General features: G+C 42.3%; 1 protein-coding gene across 1 annotated transcript in view; it reads left to right on the top strand.

Annotated features, from left to right (window-relative positions):
* Positions 1 to 3645: 3645 nt before the first annotated feature.
* Positions 3646 to 19054, top strand: part of GLG1 (golgi glycoprotein 1) — a gene marked incomplete at both ends in the record, with an annotated part of 130871 nt that continues 115462 nt past the window's right edge. Inside the window, one exon of the mRNA XM_084257512.1 lies at positions 3646 to 4098. Within this exon, the coding sequence (XP_084113638.1) occupies positions 3646 to 4098 (453 nt within the window). The remainder of the gene's footprint in view (positions 4099 to 19054) is intronic.

The raw sequence follows: 19054 nt of genomic DNA, 5'->3' as shown, positions 1-19054 counted from the left end.
AAAACAAACCCATTTTTTTGCATTCTTAGTGCACATAAAAGTCATTTACACTATACTGTAGTCTATTAGGTGTGCAATAAATAGCAGTATGTCTACAAAATAACGTATATACCTTAGTTCAATGTCACAGAGACACAAAGTGTCTCCACAGAGTGTTTACAGTCCAAAACTGTAACAGGGTGGTCCCCAGGAAAAGGGGAGGTTCCAGGTTTCCTGTCCCACCCAAGGGAGGGTGGAAGCTGATCAGGGAAGAGAAGAAGCTGGAGAAAAGACTAGAGAGGGAAGGAAGCAGGATGGAGAGACAGAAGACTGGGAGGAGGCACATGGAGCAGAAAGACATGTAAAGAAGCTGCACTTCTTTCTTGGTCTCGGACTGGTTGAAACAGATGTGGGTGAGGGCATCCCAAGTGGCGCAGTGGGTTGAGCGCTGCACTGTGAAGCTGTCCACAGCCTCTGCAGTGCAGGTTTGATTTCCAGCCGGCTAGGGAGATACCCACATGGCATGGCAGACCTCTCCTGTCTCGCCCATTGCTCCCCTCAGCAGAGTTTTTAGTCTGTCTGCCTCTTCTGCTCTCTACTCTGTCTCTGGTTAACCCTCTCACCCTCCTGTGCCTCTGACCTTTACCCCAGTTCTTGCATAAATAAATAAATCTTAAAAAAAAAAAAAGAAAAGAAACAGATGTTGGGACCCATGGGGAGTTTAACAATGGCGGCGTTTATCTTAATTTTGGTTTTGCTCTTTTCCTTCCATATTTGTCTGGCCCCTTCTGCCCCTTTCCTATAGGTCCCCACCAGAAGGTGCCTTAGACTTGAGGCAGGCTTTCGGGCCTCAGTGGCCCTGCTTTTGGCCAATCCTGTTTGGCTGGACATTTATCCACAAGGGGATGGGTAACTTTGGGAACCTGATTTGGAAACTTTATTTTTTCCATTTTCTGTACTATACACTAATTTTGTTAAAGTTCCTTTAATAAAGTTTTATTAAAGTTCCTTTCTATTAGGGACTCCCTGGTGGTGCAAGGGGTCAAGCACAGCACTGTGAAGCTATCTGCAGCACGAGGTCAATCCCTGGCGGGCCAGCCAAGAAGTTACCCACATGGCGCAGCAGACCTCTCCTGTCTCACCCGTTGCTTCCCTCGGCAGTGTATTTCAGTAGATCTGCCTGTTCTGCTGCCCACTCTGTCTCTGGTGTATCCTCTCCCTCCCCTGCACCTCTGGTCTGTACCCTAGTTCTTGCATGCATATATAAATAAATCTTTTTTAAAAAAGAAGTCATTTGACCATATAAAATTTATTTAAAAAATAAAATTTCTTTCCATTAAAGGCCTTACATACTAGAATATGTTTTTTCTAGATGTGGTGGAGGGCAGAACCTACTTTGAGTGGGCAGGTTTGGGGGTTCCTTGGGTGTCCTTCACCTGCACTATAACAAACCCTCTTCTCAATGTTTGCAGACTTGTACCTAATATTAGGTCTAGACTTGCCTGACATAGCCTAAGCTGGCCACATTTCCAAATTTTTCTGTGTCTTGCTTCTTGATCACTATGATTTCAAGATAGGCACATACACTTCTCCCTATCTCCAAAAACAATCTGTGACTGGGTATCATTTCCTTAGTATAGTCTGAGAGATAAGCAACTGCTAACTTCTCTTAGTTGACTGCATATTTCTAGCCTTAAACTGGTTTCAAAAATCTCCCACTTGCTGAATACATACATACACACACACACACACACACACACACAGTTTTTTCCTAAATTAAACTGTGGCAAAGTTTAATTTATAAATTAGTCACAGTGAGAGATTAACAATGATAATAATGTAAAAAATTATACTCTAATAAAAGTTACATGAATGGTTTCTCAAAATATTTACATAATATTTGGTTATTTACATAATAATAATAGTTGACTGCAGGTAACTGAAACCTTAAAAAGCAAGAGTGCAACCACAGGTAAGGGGAGGATACTGTATCTGATAGTGAGCATGTGCATTTATCTGGTCTATTCTGGGCTGCCTTCATCAATGTTCAAGTTTGGCAGTAACTTCAGGTCAATTTTGTGGTGTAACAAGGGTGTTAATGGAGAACACAAAATGCCCTGATTCCCAAAGATAGAGTCCTGGGATCCATCAATCACATTGTACTCTATAGACTCAGAATATTTTATTTCATGGGCTCCTTAGAGGGTCCAATAACCTCCCACCTGTTCTAGGTATGGCTAATCTGGTCTTCACTTCCAATTTGGGATCAGAGTGCACCAGGGCAGTGGGAAGTCCCAGGTTTCTGGTGGCAGGCTGTCCCAGTTCCTTCTGTGCTGGTCACCTAACCTTGCTGAATAGAACTATTAACATATCTGTGTCATTCTTTTGTTAAATTAGAACCCAATCCAGACCTACTTCAAACGACATGACGACATGACGGATGTGAAGATGCACTGGGAAGAAACCATTTCTCCTAAAGTACACTGGTGTGAGATGTCTCAGCCCAAGGTGCTGCTGAAGATGCTGTGTGTTGGTCAGCAATAACAGTTACAGGCACAAACGTAACCTGGGTTTTGTTATTTTCTTTTCCTCCTTTAAACATGAGCTTAAGTTCTGTCTTAGAATCAGGACAGCAAAAAAGAGCTTCACAGTTTATTTAAAATACTGACCATAACTCTTTGAGCTCCATATTGTGGACCAGGAACGTCCATATTAGCTTCAATGTTCGCAATTGTACTTCACATTAGAGTTCTCCCTCTTCTTTCTCAGAGCTGATGAATGAAGCTCAGAGAAGTTAAAGAACTTGCCTAGTCTGGAGAAGAGCAAGGGTTAGAACCAGTTCCTCTGTTATCCCGGAGCCTGTGCTTCTAACCCTCAGTCAAAGCTGCCTTCTCCGGGTTTAAGAAAACTTTTGAGGCAGATGGAAGGAAACAGAGAGCGATGCAAGAAGGTACTTTTAAAGATTTTTATTTATTTATGCATACAAGAGCTGGGGAGTAGACCAGAGGTGCAGGGTGTGAGAGGATTCACCAGCGACAGAGTGGGGAGCAGAACAGACAGACTGACTGAAATACACTGCTGAGGGGAGCAGGGGGCGAGACAGGAGAGGTCTGCTGCGCCATATGGGTAGCTCCCTGGCCGGGGGATCCAACTTCTACTGCAGAGACTGTGGATTTCTTCACAGGTTGAGTCTTAACCCCTTGCGCCACCAGGGAGGCCCCAAGAAGGTACTTTTAGATTCCGGGATACAACTGAGCCTGCAAACTACCTCTACACGTAAAGTTGGATTTTGTGGTGCTTTTTTTTCCCAAGTCATTGAATGAATGACCTACTCTACCGGCCATCTTGGTTGTGGCAACCCAAATTCTTTTTCCATCTTTCCGTCACACCTAAGGGAACTAGGCAAAGCCGCTCCACTCCGTCTTCCCAAGGTGCACCCCGCCCCCCAACACCCCCGGCACAGAGCGCCGCCTTCCCGACCCCCCCCTCCCGGGGGCAGAGGGCGCCGGCAGGGGCGAGCCCGCGTCCTCTCGGGCCCCACATCCGACTCGGGGTCAGCGCCGGCCGGGGCGGAGCTCGCGTGGGCCCCGCCGCCCCGCCCGAGGCCCCGCCCCTCATTTAAATACGCGGCGCCGACGGCTGCGTCGCGCTCGCCGCGGACCCAAGATGGCGGCGTGTGGACGTGTACGGAGGATGTTCCGCTTGGCGGCGGCGCTGCAGCTGCTGCTGCTCGCCGCGGCCGGGGCCGACAGATACCCGGGCCAGGGCGGCCACGGCCAGGGCCAGGGCCCGGCGCCCAACTTTGTGCCCTTCCTGGGGCAGCCTGGAGGCGGCGGGCAGGGGGGGCAGCCGCTGCTCCAGCTGCCTCAGTCACCGCAGCAGCAGCAGCAGCAGCAGCAGCAGCAGCAGCAGCAACAGCAGCAGCAGCAGCCGCCGCAGCCGCCTTTCCCCGCGGGTGGGCCTCCGGCCCGGCGGGGCGGAGCGGGACCCGGCGGGGCTGGCGGGGGCTGGAAGCTGGCGGAAGAAGAGTTCTGCAGGGAGGACGTGACCCGCGTGTGCCCCAAGCACACCTGGAGCAACAACCTGGCGGTGCTCGAGTGCCTGCAGGACGTGCGGGAGGTGAGAGGCGGGCCGGGCCGGCAGGGCCGGGCCTGGTGCGGGCCCGAGGGTGTCGCGGGCCTTGGAAGCCGCTGACGCGGGGCTGCTGCTTCTCGCGCTGCCTCTGGGCTGCTCCCGCGCCTTCTCTCCCAGGCCTGCGCCCGGGCGCATTCCGAGAGAACCCCACCCTCCCCCTGCACCCCCTCCCTGGGGCGGGGGTCTGGGACGCGGACCCCGGTTTCTGGCTGCCCGCGGCGAAGGCCCAGAGCGTGTTTATGTTTGCTCTGGTCTTTTGTGTGATGCTCTGAGCACAGAGGCTCCTGGTCGAAGCTGCTGAGGGTTTTGCCATCGCTCTCGACTTGGACAATTTGTAGCAACCCTTTTAAAACATGAAAAATGGTTGGCGTACTTTAGCTGCTCGAGAATGAGCTGCTGTTCCCGGGGAGTAAGATGTTTTTTAGGTAACTCAGGGTCTGTTCTGATGTGTATTCTAGCCAACGGCCCGATTTACCGACTTTAGCCCATTCTTTTGTAATTCGTAAATTCTGTTGTCTTCGGGGTGCTGAAAGGAACCGTCTTTTCATTAATTTTGGTCCGTTTGTAGTGAATTTCAAGTTTAAATTGTTCCTGCAAGTAGCTTGAGGAGTTGGCAGCTGCAATACACATACAGTATTTGTGATTGGGCTGGAGGGTCTTGTCTTTCTGACGTCTGAGTGTGATTTTAACAGTATCTCTTCATGAAATCTAGGCTTCATGTTGATGTGATTCCGTTAAGTAACAGAATTTCTTCACAGAATGTCTGTATTTATGATGCAGAATAAGTGCATATTTGACAATTCTCAAAGTTTGAGAGTAAATCTGGTAGAGATAACTTTTTTTTTTTTTTTTTTTTAAGGTTCAGGCATATAGAATTAGGCCTAAAAGTTGACAAGAAGAGTGGAGCTGCTGCTTGATACAGTTTTGTTTGGTAAATTATTTCATCAGAATTATCTAAGGTGTTTAGGATCTTGGGAAGACCCCTGGTTTGTAGAAAATTGCTAGTCTTGACAGTCCCTCCCTCACCTGGATCCTAGTCTCACCGTGTTATTTGTTCTCGTATTCTATCTATTCAGAGTAATAGACAAGAGGAAAAGACTGGCATAGTCACTAGACAGAGAGGAAGTTTCTGCAGCCACCAGAAATGTGGACTTCTCATCTATAACTGAAAACTTGAAGGACAATTCCCTGTTACCCTTTATTTGTCAGCCACTCCTCTAGTATTAGAGATACAGCTAAGATTCTTAACTCTGTCAAGGTGCTGGAAATTATCTTTTTGGTCTTTGAGGGCGTATAATAGATATTGTTCCATCAAACTAGTATCCCACTTCTGGTGACCACTTTGTTACTGGTTTGTGGCAGAAACAGGACTTTATTAAGGAAAGTGGCAAAAAGTGGCATGTTCAAGTTCTTGTCTCTTTTCTTTGTGTTCATTAGGGACATTTAGAAAGTTACGGGAGCAGTCTTCCTTTGACCAGTGCGTGAAGAATTTTGTAGCAGCGTATATTAGATTTGACCAACTTTGGAGTCTGCTTGATTTACTGGGTAGTATCTTTCTTGCATTCTTTAGTGTAGTCTTACTCTACTTTAAGCTTTACTCTACTTTAAGTCTTACTCTCAGCAGGAATATTGTTTCAGTGCAAAAATACCTTTGGCTTGAAATTATGCTCCATAAGAAGCTCAAAAGAATACCAAATAGGGAGCTGTGTTTTCTTCTAGCAAGAGCCACTGGAGTGGCATTAAACAGTGAGAAACCTGAAAAAATGAATTATTTCAGTAACTAAAGTTTTCTTGTTTTATGGGGAAAGACATTTAAACACTTTGAGGCTAATTACTAGGTCTGTATTCCTTTGTAACTTTCCCGAGTGTCTAATTCAGTGTTGAGACAATGTAAATGTTATCTACTGATTGAGAATGAGTAAACTAATGGAGTCAGGGTTTTTTTTTTTTTTAACCTTTTACAGAGTATATTTCTTTTTCCTTTTTTAAGATTTATTTATTTATACAAGCACTAGGTACAGTCAGAAGCACGGGAGGGTCAGAGGATTCACCAGAGACAGCGGGGAATAGAGCAGGCAGACTGAAGAAATACACTGCTGAGGGGAGCAGCGGGCGCTACAGGTGAAGTCTGCCGCGCTATGTGGGACCCTCGCCGGCGCGGTCGGGGATTGAACCGGCGCTGCAGAGGCTGCGGGCAGCTTCACAGCCCAGCGCTCAACCCCCGTGCCACTAGGGGAGGCCCAACAGTATATTTCTTTTACTTCAGTTATTAACTCAATTTAATGAACATTTCAAGCTCTCTCTCCTGTATCTTTACTTGAAGTGAAGTTCAGCATATCTTGAAAGCTGTCTAGGAAGAGTGATCATATTAATGGAAAATATTTTAGAAAATATTTAAGACTGTAGTGTATGTGTGTATATAATGCCAAAGACAATGAATGTGTTATTTCTGCTATCATACTTTTTTTCTGACATGTGAATAATTTAACATTCTAAATCTCAAATGAAAAAGAGGAAGAAGACAAGGAAGTAGAAACAGTTTTATTCTGCAGTGGGAAAAAAGGTGCTAAGTAATTGGAGGTGGGTTTTTGGGGGTGAGGGAGAAGGATTCCAAATTTCCAATTTAATATCCTCCAATTTTATATACATAAAAATTGGAAGAAGAGTACCATGAATAAACTTCATAGTCTTCTGGAGTTAGAGTTATTTTTAAACTATGTTTATTTTCCTTTAAAGACAGCAAAGGGAAATTTTACTCCACTAAGTTCTGGAATTAGTCATATCTTATTTGTATATTTGAAAGAGCATAACATAATTAAATAAGCAAACCAGCTTGCACATTTGCAGAGAAATTATTGAATATTGTATTTGCTGTTCAATAATTGGACTACTTGATATGGAAGTAAGCATGAGTGATTCTTTATTCCTTTGTTTTGTTTTAAAGATTATTATGTAGAAGAAGTGGGGTGTAGGGGCCTCCCTGGTTAAGGGGTTAAGATGCAGCACTATGAAGCTATCGGCAGCCACTGCAGCATGAGTTCAATCTCCGGTGAGGGAGGTGACCCACATGGCACAGCAGACCTCTCCTGTCTCGCCCGCTGCTCCCCTCAGCAGTGTATTTCAGTCAATCTGCCTGTTCTGCTCCCCACTCTGTCTCTGGTGAATCTTCTCACCCCTCCCCCCCCCACCTCTAGCCTGTACCCTAGTTCTTGTATGTATAAATAAAATAAATCTTAAAAAAAAAGATGTGGGGTGTAGGCCAGAGTTGCAGGGGGTGAGAGGATTCCCCAGAGACAGAGTGGGGAGCAGAACAGGCAGATTGACTGAAATACACTGCTAAGGGGAGCAGCGGGCGAGACAGGAGAGGTCTGTGAGTTGTTGGCTCTGGCCTGAGATCTAACTCAGGCCATATTGGTGGTATCACTGAGACTTAATCCCTAGGCCACCAGGGAGGCCCACATCTTTATTCTTTGGATACCGTTTCCAGCATGAATTTCTCATGAGACTTATGAAAAGGCAAAGCATGTGAGTATTTGAATGGCATTATAGTAAGCCACATTTTTATTTTGAATCAACCTGGGGGTATATGGTGTTAGTTCAAATATTTTAAGGTTCTCTCTAGTGTACTGTTTAAAGTTATGTAGTGACTCACCTACAAAATTTATTTAAAGCTACTTATGGTAATTTCAGAGGATATTTTTCAGTTTGTCTAATGCATTATGTGCCGGCAAATTAAAAATCAATATATAAACTATAGTAAAACTGCATAGAGATTAGTTCTGTAGTTTGCAGTCTTCTTCATTTTGAAGGCATGTGTTATGTGGGAGTTTTTTTTTTTTAATTCCCTGATGAGTCATACTTTTTAAAAGGTCATATATACCCAATGGGCCCACTATTAAGTAGGTGTAATAGCTGTAGTGGGGGATAACAGTCTTGGTTATATGTATTTATGTAGCTAGTAGTAGTTCTAGCTGTAAAAATATGTAACTAGAAAATATAAGGAGAAAAAGGAAAACTATACCCTGGCTTGTTCTGTGCCAGGTGAAGAAGTCATACCATAGGGGGGGGGGGGGGGAAGATACTGCTTTCCAGTATTCAATGAAGAAATAAGACATGCTTTATGTTGAGAGTAATTTTAAAATGCTTTGTATGTATTTTTCACTGAAACCACCAGTAGCATCCTGTAATCAGAAGTTTCAGATGAAAACACTGACCTCTTAGGAAAGTTTGCTTATGGTGTACATAGTTTTTCTTAGACTTTTTTGGTTTTGGTAGATTAAAAAAAAAAAGCCTTTTCTTTTATGGAAAATGTCAAGCATGCACAAAAGTAGAGAGAGTAGTATGATGACTCCCATTTACACTTCAACTGTGGCCCTACCTTTTTTTTGTTTTTGTTTTTGTTTTTGAGTGGGAGGAAGTGGTTCAGGGATTGGGAAACTGACATCTTTTTTTTAATTTAGATTTATTTTTATTTGTTTATGCATACAAGAACTGGGATACAGGCCAGAGGTGTGGGGGGTGAGAGGATTTACCAGAGACAGTGGGGAACAGAACAGGCAGACTGAGGAAATACACTGCTAAGGGGAGTAGTGGACGCGGCAGGAGAGGTCCTCCTGTGGGACCCTTGCCGGTGGTCGGGGATCGAACTGGCGCTGCAGAGACTGCTGGCAGCTTCGCAGCTCAGCGCTCAACCGCTGCGCCACCAGGGGAGGCCCTCTTTTAATATTCTTGATAGTCTTATGAGCAGATAGTGTTATTTCATTTAGTTGAGAAGTGGACTCAGAGACATGAATTAGTCTGAAGTTATATCCTAAGTGTTAGAGGTATAATGCAGGAAGTTCTCTGTGCCATCAAAGAACGAATTCTTTCCAGTCTACCCTGGATGGTTATTGTTAAAGAAATTAGTTTAACTGTTGAGAATGCCAGGGACTCATAAATGGGCACAAAATAAGAAGGGGCAGCAACTACTGTGAAGCTCCATTGAAGTATTATAGATTTCTCAGGCAGCACTATCAATCACAGCTAATTTAATTACTAGTTTCTGAGTCTGTCATCAGTAGAATTTTTGCTTAATGAAACAATTTTCAAATCTCATCTCACCTTAAGCAGGATTTATACTAGTACAACAGAAGAATTTAGATACATTTCCTTAATGTTTGTATTGAATCCACTGAATATACAAAAAAGTGAACTAGGGCTAGAGCTGGCACTGCCATCAATGACTGATTGTATGACTCTAGGCAAGTCATTTGCCACTCTGAATCTCCATTTCCTATTGTGTTCAGTGAGAGGTTTGGGTAATACTATAAGTTCTATGCTCCCTGTTACTTAACCTTTATGAGTTGCTTCCTATTTATATCTCTGTATGTTTGTTTGTATTGTATGGTTTCTAGGGTTTATTTGTATACCATCTCCTGATGCCTTATTCACTCATTGGGGGAAATAGTGATATGAATAATGCAAGCAGCAATTACTCCAAACATTGTTTGGCCTTAGGATATATTATAATTGTTTTGTTTGAGCCAGTGTGGAATTTCCTCCTATGCTAATTCTCAGTGGGTTGGAAGTAGTCTAACCACACAATCAAGGCATTATTGATCTCCTGTTATGCACCTATCATTGTGAAGAACGTTGGTCTTTAAAACACCACCATTGCTTATAGATGGTTTAACAAATGAGATTGTGATTAAGAAACAATTATATAAATGAATATTAATCACTTGATGTCATGCAGATAATACATTCTTTTTTTTTCTTTTAAAGATTTATTTATTTATTCCTACAAGCACTGGGTACAGTCAGAAGCATGGGAGGGTGAGAGAATTCACCAGAGCCAGAGTGGGGAACAGAACAGGCAAAGTGACGAAATACACTGCTGAGGGGAGCAGCGGGCGCAGCAGGAGAGGTCTGTCATGCCATGTGGGACCCTCGCCAGCAGCAGGGGATTGAACCTGCATTGCAGAGGTTGCGGGCAGCTTCGCAGCCCAGCGCTCAACTGCTGCACCACCAGGGGAGGCCCCAGATAATACATTCTTTAGGGCAATGCAAAGATCACAAAATTAGGATTTAGACAGGTAGAACCCAGTTCTGCTACACTTAGCTTAAAAATTATTTTTCCCCCTTTGGGTAGGGATTGTCTACTTCAGCCATGTCATAAATGGAGATGTGCAGCTTCTATTCTTCTAATATATATTCAACTAAGTATATGGCTGTTAAAATAAACAATACTCATGCACACCACCTGAAATCATCTTGCTTACCAGTAACAGTGCAGGCTTGGGGAAATGCTGAGACTGAATTATTTTAAGATCCTTTCAGCTCTCATACTTTGAGATTCTGTGATCTGTGGGAATACAAAACACACACAAAGGAGTCATAAGCATAGGTGAAAAGTGGAGATACTTTGAGAAGTTAATGGAGCTGTAGTGACAGAAGGAGAGAGTTTGGGATGTTTTTCAGAATCCAGATTGTTAAGGGTGTTAGTTGTACCATGGGCTGGTTCACCAATGAAAGCCCAGAAATGGGATGTGTTTTTATCCCAAACTGAGATAAAAATATTACTGTAATTGAGTTACCTATAAAAATAGCATTGTCATTTATTGACACTTTTTTTTTTAAGATTTATTTATTTATGCATACAAGAACTGGGGCACAGGCCAGAGGTGCAGGGGGTCAGAGGATTCACCAGAGACATAGCGGGAAATAGAACAAGCAGACTGACCGAAGTACACTGCTGAGGGGAGTAGCGGGCGAGACAGGAGAGATCTGCTACGCCATGTGGGTAGCTCCTTGGCTGGCCTGCGATCGAACTCATGCTGTAGAGGCTGTGGATAACTTCACAGTGCTGTGCTTAACCCCTGCACCACCAGGGAGGCCCCTTATGGACAATTTAAAAGAAATCTCTTGGTAAGAGTGTTTTACAGTATATAGCTTAATAATTCATTGTTCTTTGGAAGGAAATGAAATACTTGAACATCAAAAGATGAAATGGCACGTATCTCTTTTGTACATTTCTCCTAATGTCTTCAACACGAATTTAGTCAGCAATTCAAAACTCTTGGGTTATAAGAAAAAGCATGACATATTTTTTTCTACGCAAAATGCGTCATGACTTTTCCGACAAATCCAGCTTCACAGCGCTGCACTCAACCGCCTGCACCACCAGGGAAGCCCTTATCATTGTTGTTAATGAGGAAACAGATTAAGTAACTCTCCTCAGGGCTGGTAAGTAATGGAATTAAGATTTGAAAGCAAGTCTGTCTAACTGTGAAGTAACTCCTCTTCCCCCATCCCTGTGCTGTCCAGTGTGGTATATATAGCTGTTGAGCAGTTGAACCCTGGATAGTCTGAATTGAGATATGCTATAAATGTGAAATATACACTTGATTTCAAAGACTTAGTATAAACAAAAATGTGACATACCTCATTAATTTTATATTGATTGTGCACTTAAGTGACAATATTTTCAATATGTTGGGTTAAATACATTATTAAAACCAATTTTTCCTTTTAAAAGTTTAATGTGACTGCAGAAAACAAAATTACATATATATGGTTGACATTTTATTTCTATTGGACAGCTCTGATCTGAAAGAAGAAAAAGATATCTTTACTAAAAACCACAGTTATAAAGTAGTAAGTACCATAAGAGAAGGATAAATTAAATGCTGTGGGCATATGGTAGAGGAAATGGTTGGGAGTATCAGAAAAAGCCCTTCAGTACTTATTAGCTTGGTGGTTCATATCATGAAATTCTTAATTTAGCTCCCTTAAAATACCTCCTGATCTTGTTAATGGATGGATCTTTTCTTCAGCGTGCCTCATTTATGAATTATAGGGGTATTATAGCTCCTTCAACTTGAGAGGAATAGTACATAAAAACCAGGAAGACAGTATGTGTTGCATGTTTATTTGGTTGAATTAGATCAATTTGATACTTAAGAAAGAATCTCGGGGCTTCCTTGGTGTTGCAAGGGGTTAAGCAGCTTATGAAGCCACTGCAGCACGAGTTCATTCCCCGGCCAGGGAGCTACTCACATGGCGCAGCAGACCTCTCCTGTTTCACCCACTGTTCCCCTCAGCAGTGTATTTCAGTCAATCTGCCTGTTCTGTTCCCCACTCTGTCTCTGGTGAATCCTCTCATCCCCCGCACCTCTGGCCTGTGCCCCAGTTCTTGTATGTATAAATAAATAAATCTTTTTTAAAAGAAGAAAGAATCTCAGGTGATGGCCCTCAGAACTGTGCCAGTACTAACCCCTGTATCTGCATTAAAATAGAGAGTGGAGGAGTAAGAAGTTTGACTGGAATCTAAAAACAATGTATTAAGAGAACCAGAATCTATTTTCATTCAGTTTTAATAATTTTATTGAGATTAGAAGACTATATTAGATTGAATACATGGTGCTTACAGTACTTATACATTTTTCTGTTGAAGGCTTGAATAGCATATGTAACTGTCTATTGGGGGAGTTTTAGTGAAAATGGCTTCTCACTTGAGTTCCTGCTTCTGTACACTTGTAAAACAAACTCTTAAAACACTTTTTGTTCCTTTAAAAAATAACAAGTGTGAGCCTCCCCGGTGGTGGCGCAGCGGTTGAGAGCTGGGTTGCGAAGCTGCCCGCAGCCTCTGCAGCGCCGGTTCGATCCCTGGCTGCTCCCCGGCCACCAGAGGAGGGTCCCACATGGCGCGCAGACCTCTCCTGCCACCCGGTGCTCCCCTCAGCAGTGTACTTCGGTCCTTCTGCCTGCTCTGCTCCCCGCTCTGGCGCTGGTGAATTCTCTCACCCTCCTGTACTTCTGACTGTACCCAGTGCTTGTATCAATAAATAAATACATCTTTAAAAAAAAAAAAACAAGTGTGAGATATATTTAAAATCATAAGCAAGCTGAACAGTGAGGTGAAAGGATATATGAGAAAAATTAACCAGAAGAATATGCACATAAATAAGTATATATCAATTCAAATGCAAAGCTACAGAGTGGGGTGGGGGGGGGGGCGAAGGAAAGGAAAGAAATCATGTTTAGGAAAGTGTTCAGGTATTTGGGAAGGTTTCATTTGTAATTGAAGTTTCACCTAGAAAGACAGTCTGCATGGAAGTTCCTGCACTGGTCAAACCAGCTGTGTAATGTGATTAGCAGCATGAAGTGGATAGAACTTCAAGGAGGGGGCCAGGGATATAATGGAGAGTTTGAATCTTGAACAAAATCTGCCATCTGTTAATAAGTGCCATCTTCTGAGCATAGCTGCTACATGTGAAATAAAAATCAGGAGAACGAAGGTCCATTGTCACATGGAGTTTATGAGAGGAGAAGCAATGTGCTAAGTGGAAAAACAGAATGGGTTTTGGAGCTTCAGTTGTGGACTCAAATCCTAGCTCACTTACCTCTTACTATGATGTTGGCCAAAGTAATCCCTTCAACCTTCAGTTTTCTTATCTTTAAATTTGAGGCATGGAACCTTCTCCCATAGGGTTATGGTACGGGTGAAAATTTTAAAATATGTAAGTCATCTGTCAAATGGCATTTGCCCATAAATGGGCTTTCCCATCGTTCTTGCAGATATAATCCTTTAAGGTAAAGCTTTGTATTCATTGTCTTAAGAGAAATGTGACATGAACTGTAGTGTTTCACAGCTTTTATATATTTTTTCCAAGAATCATTGAAGAAAACTTTACTTGATCTTACTTGAAGAGTGAGCATTACCAAGCCTTGAAAATGTGTATGCTTTGAGATTATGGAGTGCAAAGAGTAAATTCTCTGGGTGAAGGAGTTCATTTCTACCAAATGGTCATTAGTTTCTTGGCCTGAATGTGCCTACATTTGGAATATACCGTCTGCCAGTTAAAGGGGAACTCCACATTCTCTCATGCAAGAGTAAAAAAATCAGTGCTTTTATTCTGAAGGCTGCATTACTTCAAACAGATCCTCCTGCTATAAAATGGAGTGAGTGACTTAAGAACTAGAGCTGGAACTTGAGCTATTTTATTAGCTGAGAAATGGAAGGTGTTATTGTACCTTTTTGCCCTTTGTAAAACCAGAGAAATATAAACATCACTGAAAATTTCCTGAAAGTTGGCAGCTTCTCAGAGAGAAAGTAATAAGTAAGGAAGTTTACTCATAGATTACTAAAGTTGAAACATTTCTCTGACCTACATAGGTCTATACTGAAAGGTAAACACAGAAATCAATCATACATTAAGGGCAGCACAAAGTATTTTCCTCTGAAAGCCTTCTGTCTGAGATTAGGCAGCAGAGTTAGTTTTGAAACAGTTAAAATTCCATAATCTCATATTAAAACTGATTTGATGTATGTATTAGGACCTGTTATGTGCATAGATAAAAAGCATTAGCTTTTTTATAAAAGATTTTATATTCAGTGATTTGAGAATTTTTTGCACCAGAAGATTGCTCAGTATCTTTTCCCTTTGACCATGATGCCCTGCCCCTCGCCCACTAGCTCTTCTCAGAGCATTGTTTTCTGGCTTCATTGTTTTTATTGATGGAACCACAAGAGAGTACCAATATTTAATCATATTTAACTTTAAAAAGCTGTCATTTCATATGGATCAACTTAATTATTCCTCTTGTTCAGATTTTGAGTAAATAGTATCAGCCTTCCCAGCATTTTCATTGTTTTCTTTTGTATCATCTTGAAATTTCCAGCTAAGAGCAAGGAGATAGGCGGAATTAGTCATTTTAGTTTAAGACTCTCACTTTGAATCTTTCTGAATTTTTTTCCCCCAGCTTCTCCTTTGGTTTGTCTTTCCCTACAACCAAAAAGAAGAGAACCAGTATAGATGAACCTGTGCTTTTTGACATATTATTTGTGAAATATATACTGGGTACTTACTGTGTGGGTTAATAAGCAAGGCAGTTATTTGGCATGAAAAAGGTAGCTTGAGAGTTTTATTTTATAATATTGTTGTGTGCTACAATTTGTCCTGAAAAACCTCTTAACTCTGCATTGTGGGAAATGTGGAACCAGGCACACATGTCTGAGAGGAACTCAACAAATACACTTGCCTTTTAAAAACTGAATATTGACCTAACAGCCTTCTTCCTAAATCATTTCTCTTAAGTTGCCGTCCAACATTTAGTGTATGGAAATCTTTTAATCTCATTTGCATCTCTTGATAACAGTATGTGGTACATAGAACAGATACTTTGAAGATTTAAAAAACTGAATCTGATGAATCATGATTTGCCCAAGCGTTGAGAGCTTAGACTCCAGTCCAGGTCTCTCAGTGTCTGTGTTCCCACATTGCTTTTCTGATAATGTTCATATTTACATAGATAGTCTATCTTCCTATTATTGTTTTTTATATTTTATAGCCCTTTCCTATCCTTATTTAAATTTGTGAATAAATATTTGAATGCTCTTATGGGCCCATTATTTCTTCAGATGGTTTTTCTGTCCTTTCTCCGCTCCTAGTTTCTAATTTTGCAGATTTATCTGTTAATTCCATCATGTCATTTTCTTGGTCTTTCCTACTGATTTATTTTCTTCTTATGGTCACATTCCTGCTTCTTGCATGTGTGATAATTTTTTATTCGCTCTTGACCATTGCAAATTTTATATCTTTGAGTGCTATGTTTTGTTGGATCTTTAAAGAGTATTGGATTTTGTCTGGCACCCAGGTTACCTTAAGATCAATTTCATCCTTTTGAGACTTGCTTTTGAGCTTTGTTAGGACAAGTCCAGACTAGCGTTTCGTCTGTGTCGAGTGTAGTCCTGCTGCTAAGATGTGACTCTTCTCTGGGTCTCTTCTCAGTGTTCCCGGTTATATGTGGTCTCTCCGTTGTGACTGGTGGCAGTGAACTACTCTCTGTCTTGCAGAATTCAGGAATCATTTGACCTATTTGCTTTTAAATGTTCATCTCCCACTACACTTTTGCAGGACATTACTCTCCTCAGTGGTCTCCCTCTGCAGATCTCTTGGGCTCTTTGCACTGTTCTTTTTTTTTTTTTTTCTTTCTATATTTTGTCTTGCAAATTCTAGCGTCAGTGAATCCCCTGAACTTTAGTAAGCTGGGCTACACACCAGGCTCACCTTGCTTTGTCTCCCTTTTCTCAGGGATCATAGTCCTGTGCTGCCTATTGTCCAGTGACTGAAAATTGTTCCATATGTGTTGTCTAGTTGTTAATTACAATGGGGGTGATTCCTCCAATGATTCTTCATAAACAGAAGTAGCAGTCATCATCCCTTCAATTTTAACTTATGCTTCATCAAGTGGAAATGAATGGGTAGACTTTGTTAGAAAAGGAGATTGAGAGTTATTTATTAGAATTGCTAATATATGCTACATCTTTTGACCCAACAGTCCTACCTCTGAGAATTTATACATAGCAGTATGATCAACATGTGGATGTTTTATGGAAGCATCTTCTCAGTAATAGCAGTTGGAAGCAACCCAATACCCTTCAATAAGGGAGTGACTAAATAAATTATTGTGCCTCTGTACAATGAACTGTTGTATTGCTGTGGAAAAGAAGTTCTTTATGCCAGGTATGGAAAGAGCTCCAGGATCTGTTAATAAAAGAAGAAAGTAAAATTACCTTTGGGGTAGTATATTACCTTTTTTTGTAATCTATGAGGAAAATAGTAAGAATAAAACCATCTATTCGTATTCACTTGTATTTGCATTAGAATGCTGTGGAAGGATACAGAAGAAACTAGGTTACAGGAGGATAAAAATAGGTAGAAAACTTTCCAGTATATTCTTTATATTTTTTATTTCAAAAAATATTTCAACCATATGTGTGTATCTTACCTGTTTATTACTTTTTTAAAATAAAAATAAAGTCTTTTTCCAGTGCCCTGTGTTGACAAAATCACTTTAGCACAAGTGTTCCAAAGTTAGAATTTCATAACATGTCAAGAGGGTTCAGCTTATTTTGTAACTGGGTTGAGCCAGGCCTTTTGCCAACTTAGAAGATAAAAGATTCCCTTTCTGTTAATGTATTATTTAAGGCAAAACTAACTGCCATACCAAACCCAAAAATATCAGTGACTTAACACCAGAGAAGTTGTGGGAGACTACCAGCCATCTGGTGGTCGGCTGACCCTGGTTCCTCCCATATTGTGGTTCCCTTTCTTAGGACTTTGGAGGCATCTGCTCTCAGGCAGGAAAAAAGTTAGAAGCCTTGACTGCTGCTGTTTAAAAAAATTCCTTATGATCTCCTTCTCCCCCTACTTCTTTCCCCTGTCCTCTTCTTCTCTCCCCGTCACCCCTTTCTTACTGAGATAATTCATACACCATAAAATTTACCCTTTTCACCTGTTCTTTTTTTTAATAGATTTATTTATTTATTTATTTATTTATTTATTTATTTATTTATTTATACATACATACATACATACATACAAGCACTGGGTACAGTCAGAAGCGCGGGAGGGTGAGAGAATTCACCAGAGTCAGAGCAGCGGAGAGCAGAGCAGAGCAGGCAGACTGAATGAAACACACTGCTGAGGGGAGCAGCGGGCGGCAGGAGAGTTCTGCGGGAGAGGTCTGCGCGCCATGTGGGACCCTCACCCAGCGGCCAGGTATCGAACCGGTCCTGCAGAGGCTGTGGGCAGCTTCACAACCCAGCGCTCAACTGCTGCGCCACTGGGGAGGCCCTTTTCACCTGTTCTTAACAGCAGTTCATGCTGCTTTTGTTCATTTTCCATTGGTGACAAGTCTTGACCATACCTCAGTTCAGTACACAGATGCTGGGTATGCTTTACCCAGAGCACAAAGTGTTAGTATCACAGGACAGGGAGAAGGGCACCCCAGAACTCCCAAACCTGCCTCCTCTAAATAGGTTCTGCCATCCGCCGCATCAAGACAAAACATACAAGACCTTTAATGGAAAGGAACTTTATTTTATTTTAAAAAAATATTTATTTATTTATGCATACAAGAACTGAGGTACAAGTCAGAGGTACGGGGGGTGAGAGGATTCACCAGAGACAGAGTGGGGAGCAGAACAGGCGGATCTACTGAAATACACTGCTGAGGGGAGTAGCGGGCGAGACAGGAGAGGTCTGCTGTGCCATGTGGGTAACTCCCTGGCCGGGGATTGAACTCGTGCTGCAGTGGCTGCAGACAGCTTCATAGATTGCGTCTTAACCCCTTGCGCCACCAGGGAGGCCAGGAAAGGAACTTTAATACAGATCAGCGAAATAAGCCAGAAAGGAAAAAAAAAAAAAAAATACCGGATGGTCTCACTCATAGCAGGAATCTAGAAAACTTAAATAAGGGACCAGGAAAATGAATAACTATAAGAAAGTGAAAAGCAAAATCAACAAAAAACTATGAACCAGAGACACTTTTTGGGGGGTGGGGGGTGGGGGGCGGGAGGGGAGGGATTGGGGTCAAAATGGGGGGGTTGCAATTGTATGGGAAATATAAAAATAAAATTTATTATTTAAAAAAAAATAAACAATACAGAAAAGACAAGAATATAGTTTCTAATTCAGGCACCCAAAGTTACCCATCCCCTCAAGGGTAAAATTCTACCCAAATGGGGGCCTCCCCTGTGGCGCAGCGGTTGAGCGCTGGGTTGCGACGCTGCCCGCGGCCTCTGCGGCGCCGGTTCGATCCCCGGCTGCTCCCCGGCCACCGGAGGAGGGTCCCACATGGCGCGCAGACCTCTCCTGCCACCCGCTGCTCCCCTCAGCAGTGTACTTCGGTCCTTCTGCCTGCTCTGCTCCCCGCTCTGGCTCTGGTGAATTCTCTCACCCTCCCGCGCTTCTGACTGTACCCAGTGCATGTATAAACAAAAACAAAACAAACAAACAAATAAATAAAACATGCCTCTATAAAAAAAAAAAAAAAATTCTACCCAAATGGGATTGGCCCAACAAGGCCCGAAAGCCTGCCACAAGTCTAAAGCACCTTCCAGTGGGGACCCATAGTAAAGGATCAGAAACAAACAGACAAATATGGGAGGAAAAGA

This window comes from Talpa europaea, assembly GCF_964194135.1.
Source record: "Talpa europaea genome assembly, chromosome: 16".
Lineage (NCBI taxonomy): Eukaryota > Metazoa > Chordata > Mammalia > Eulipotyphla > Talpidae > Talpa > Talpa europaea.
Note: the sequence above shows the minus strand (reverse complement) of the source record. Positions and strands in the feature narration are given on the sequence as shown.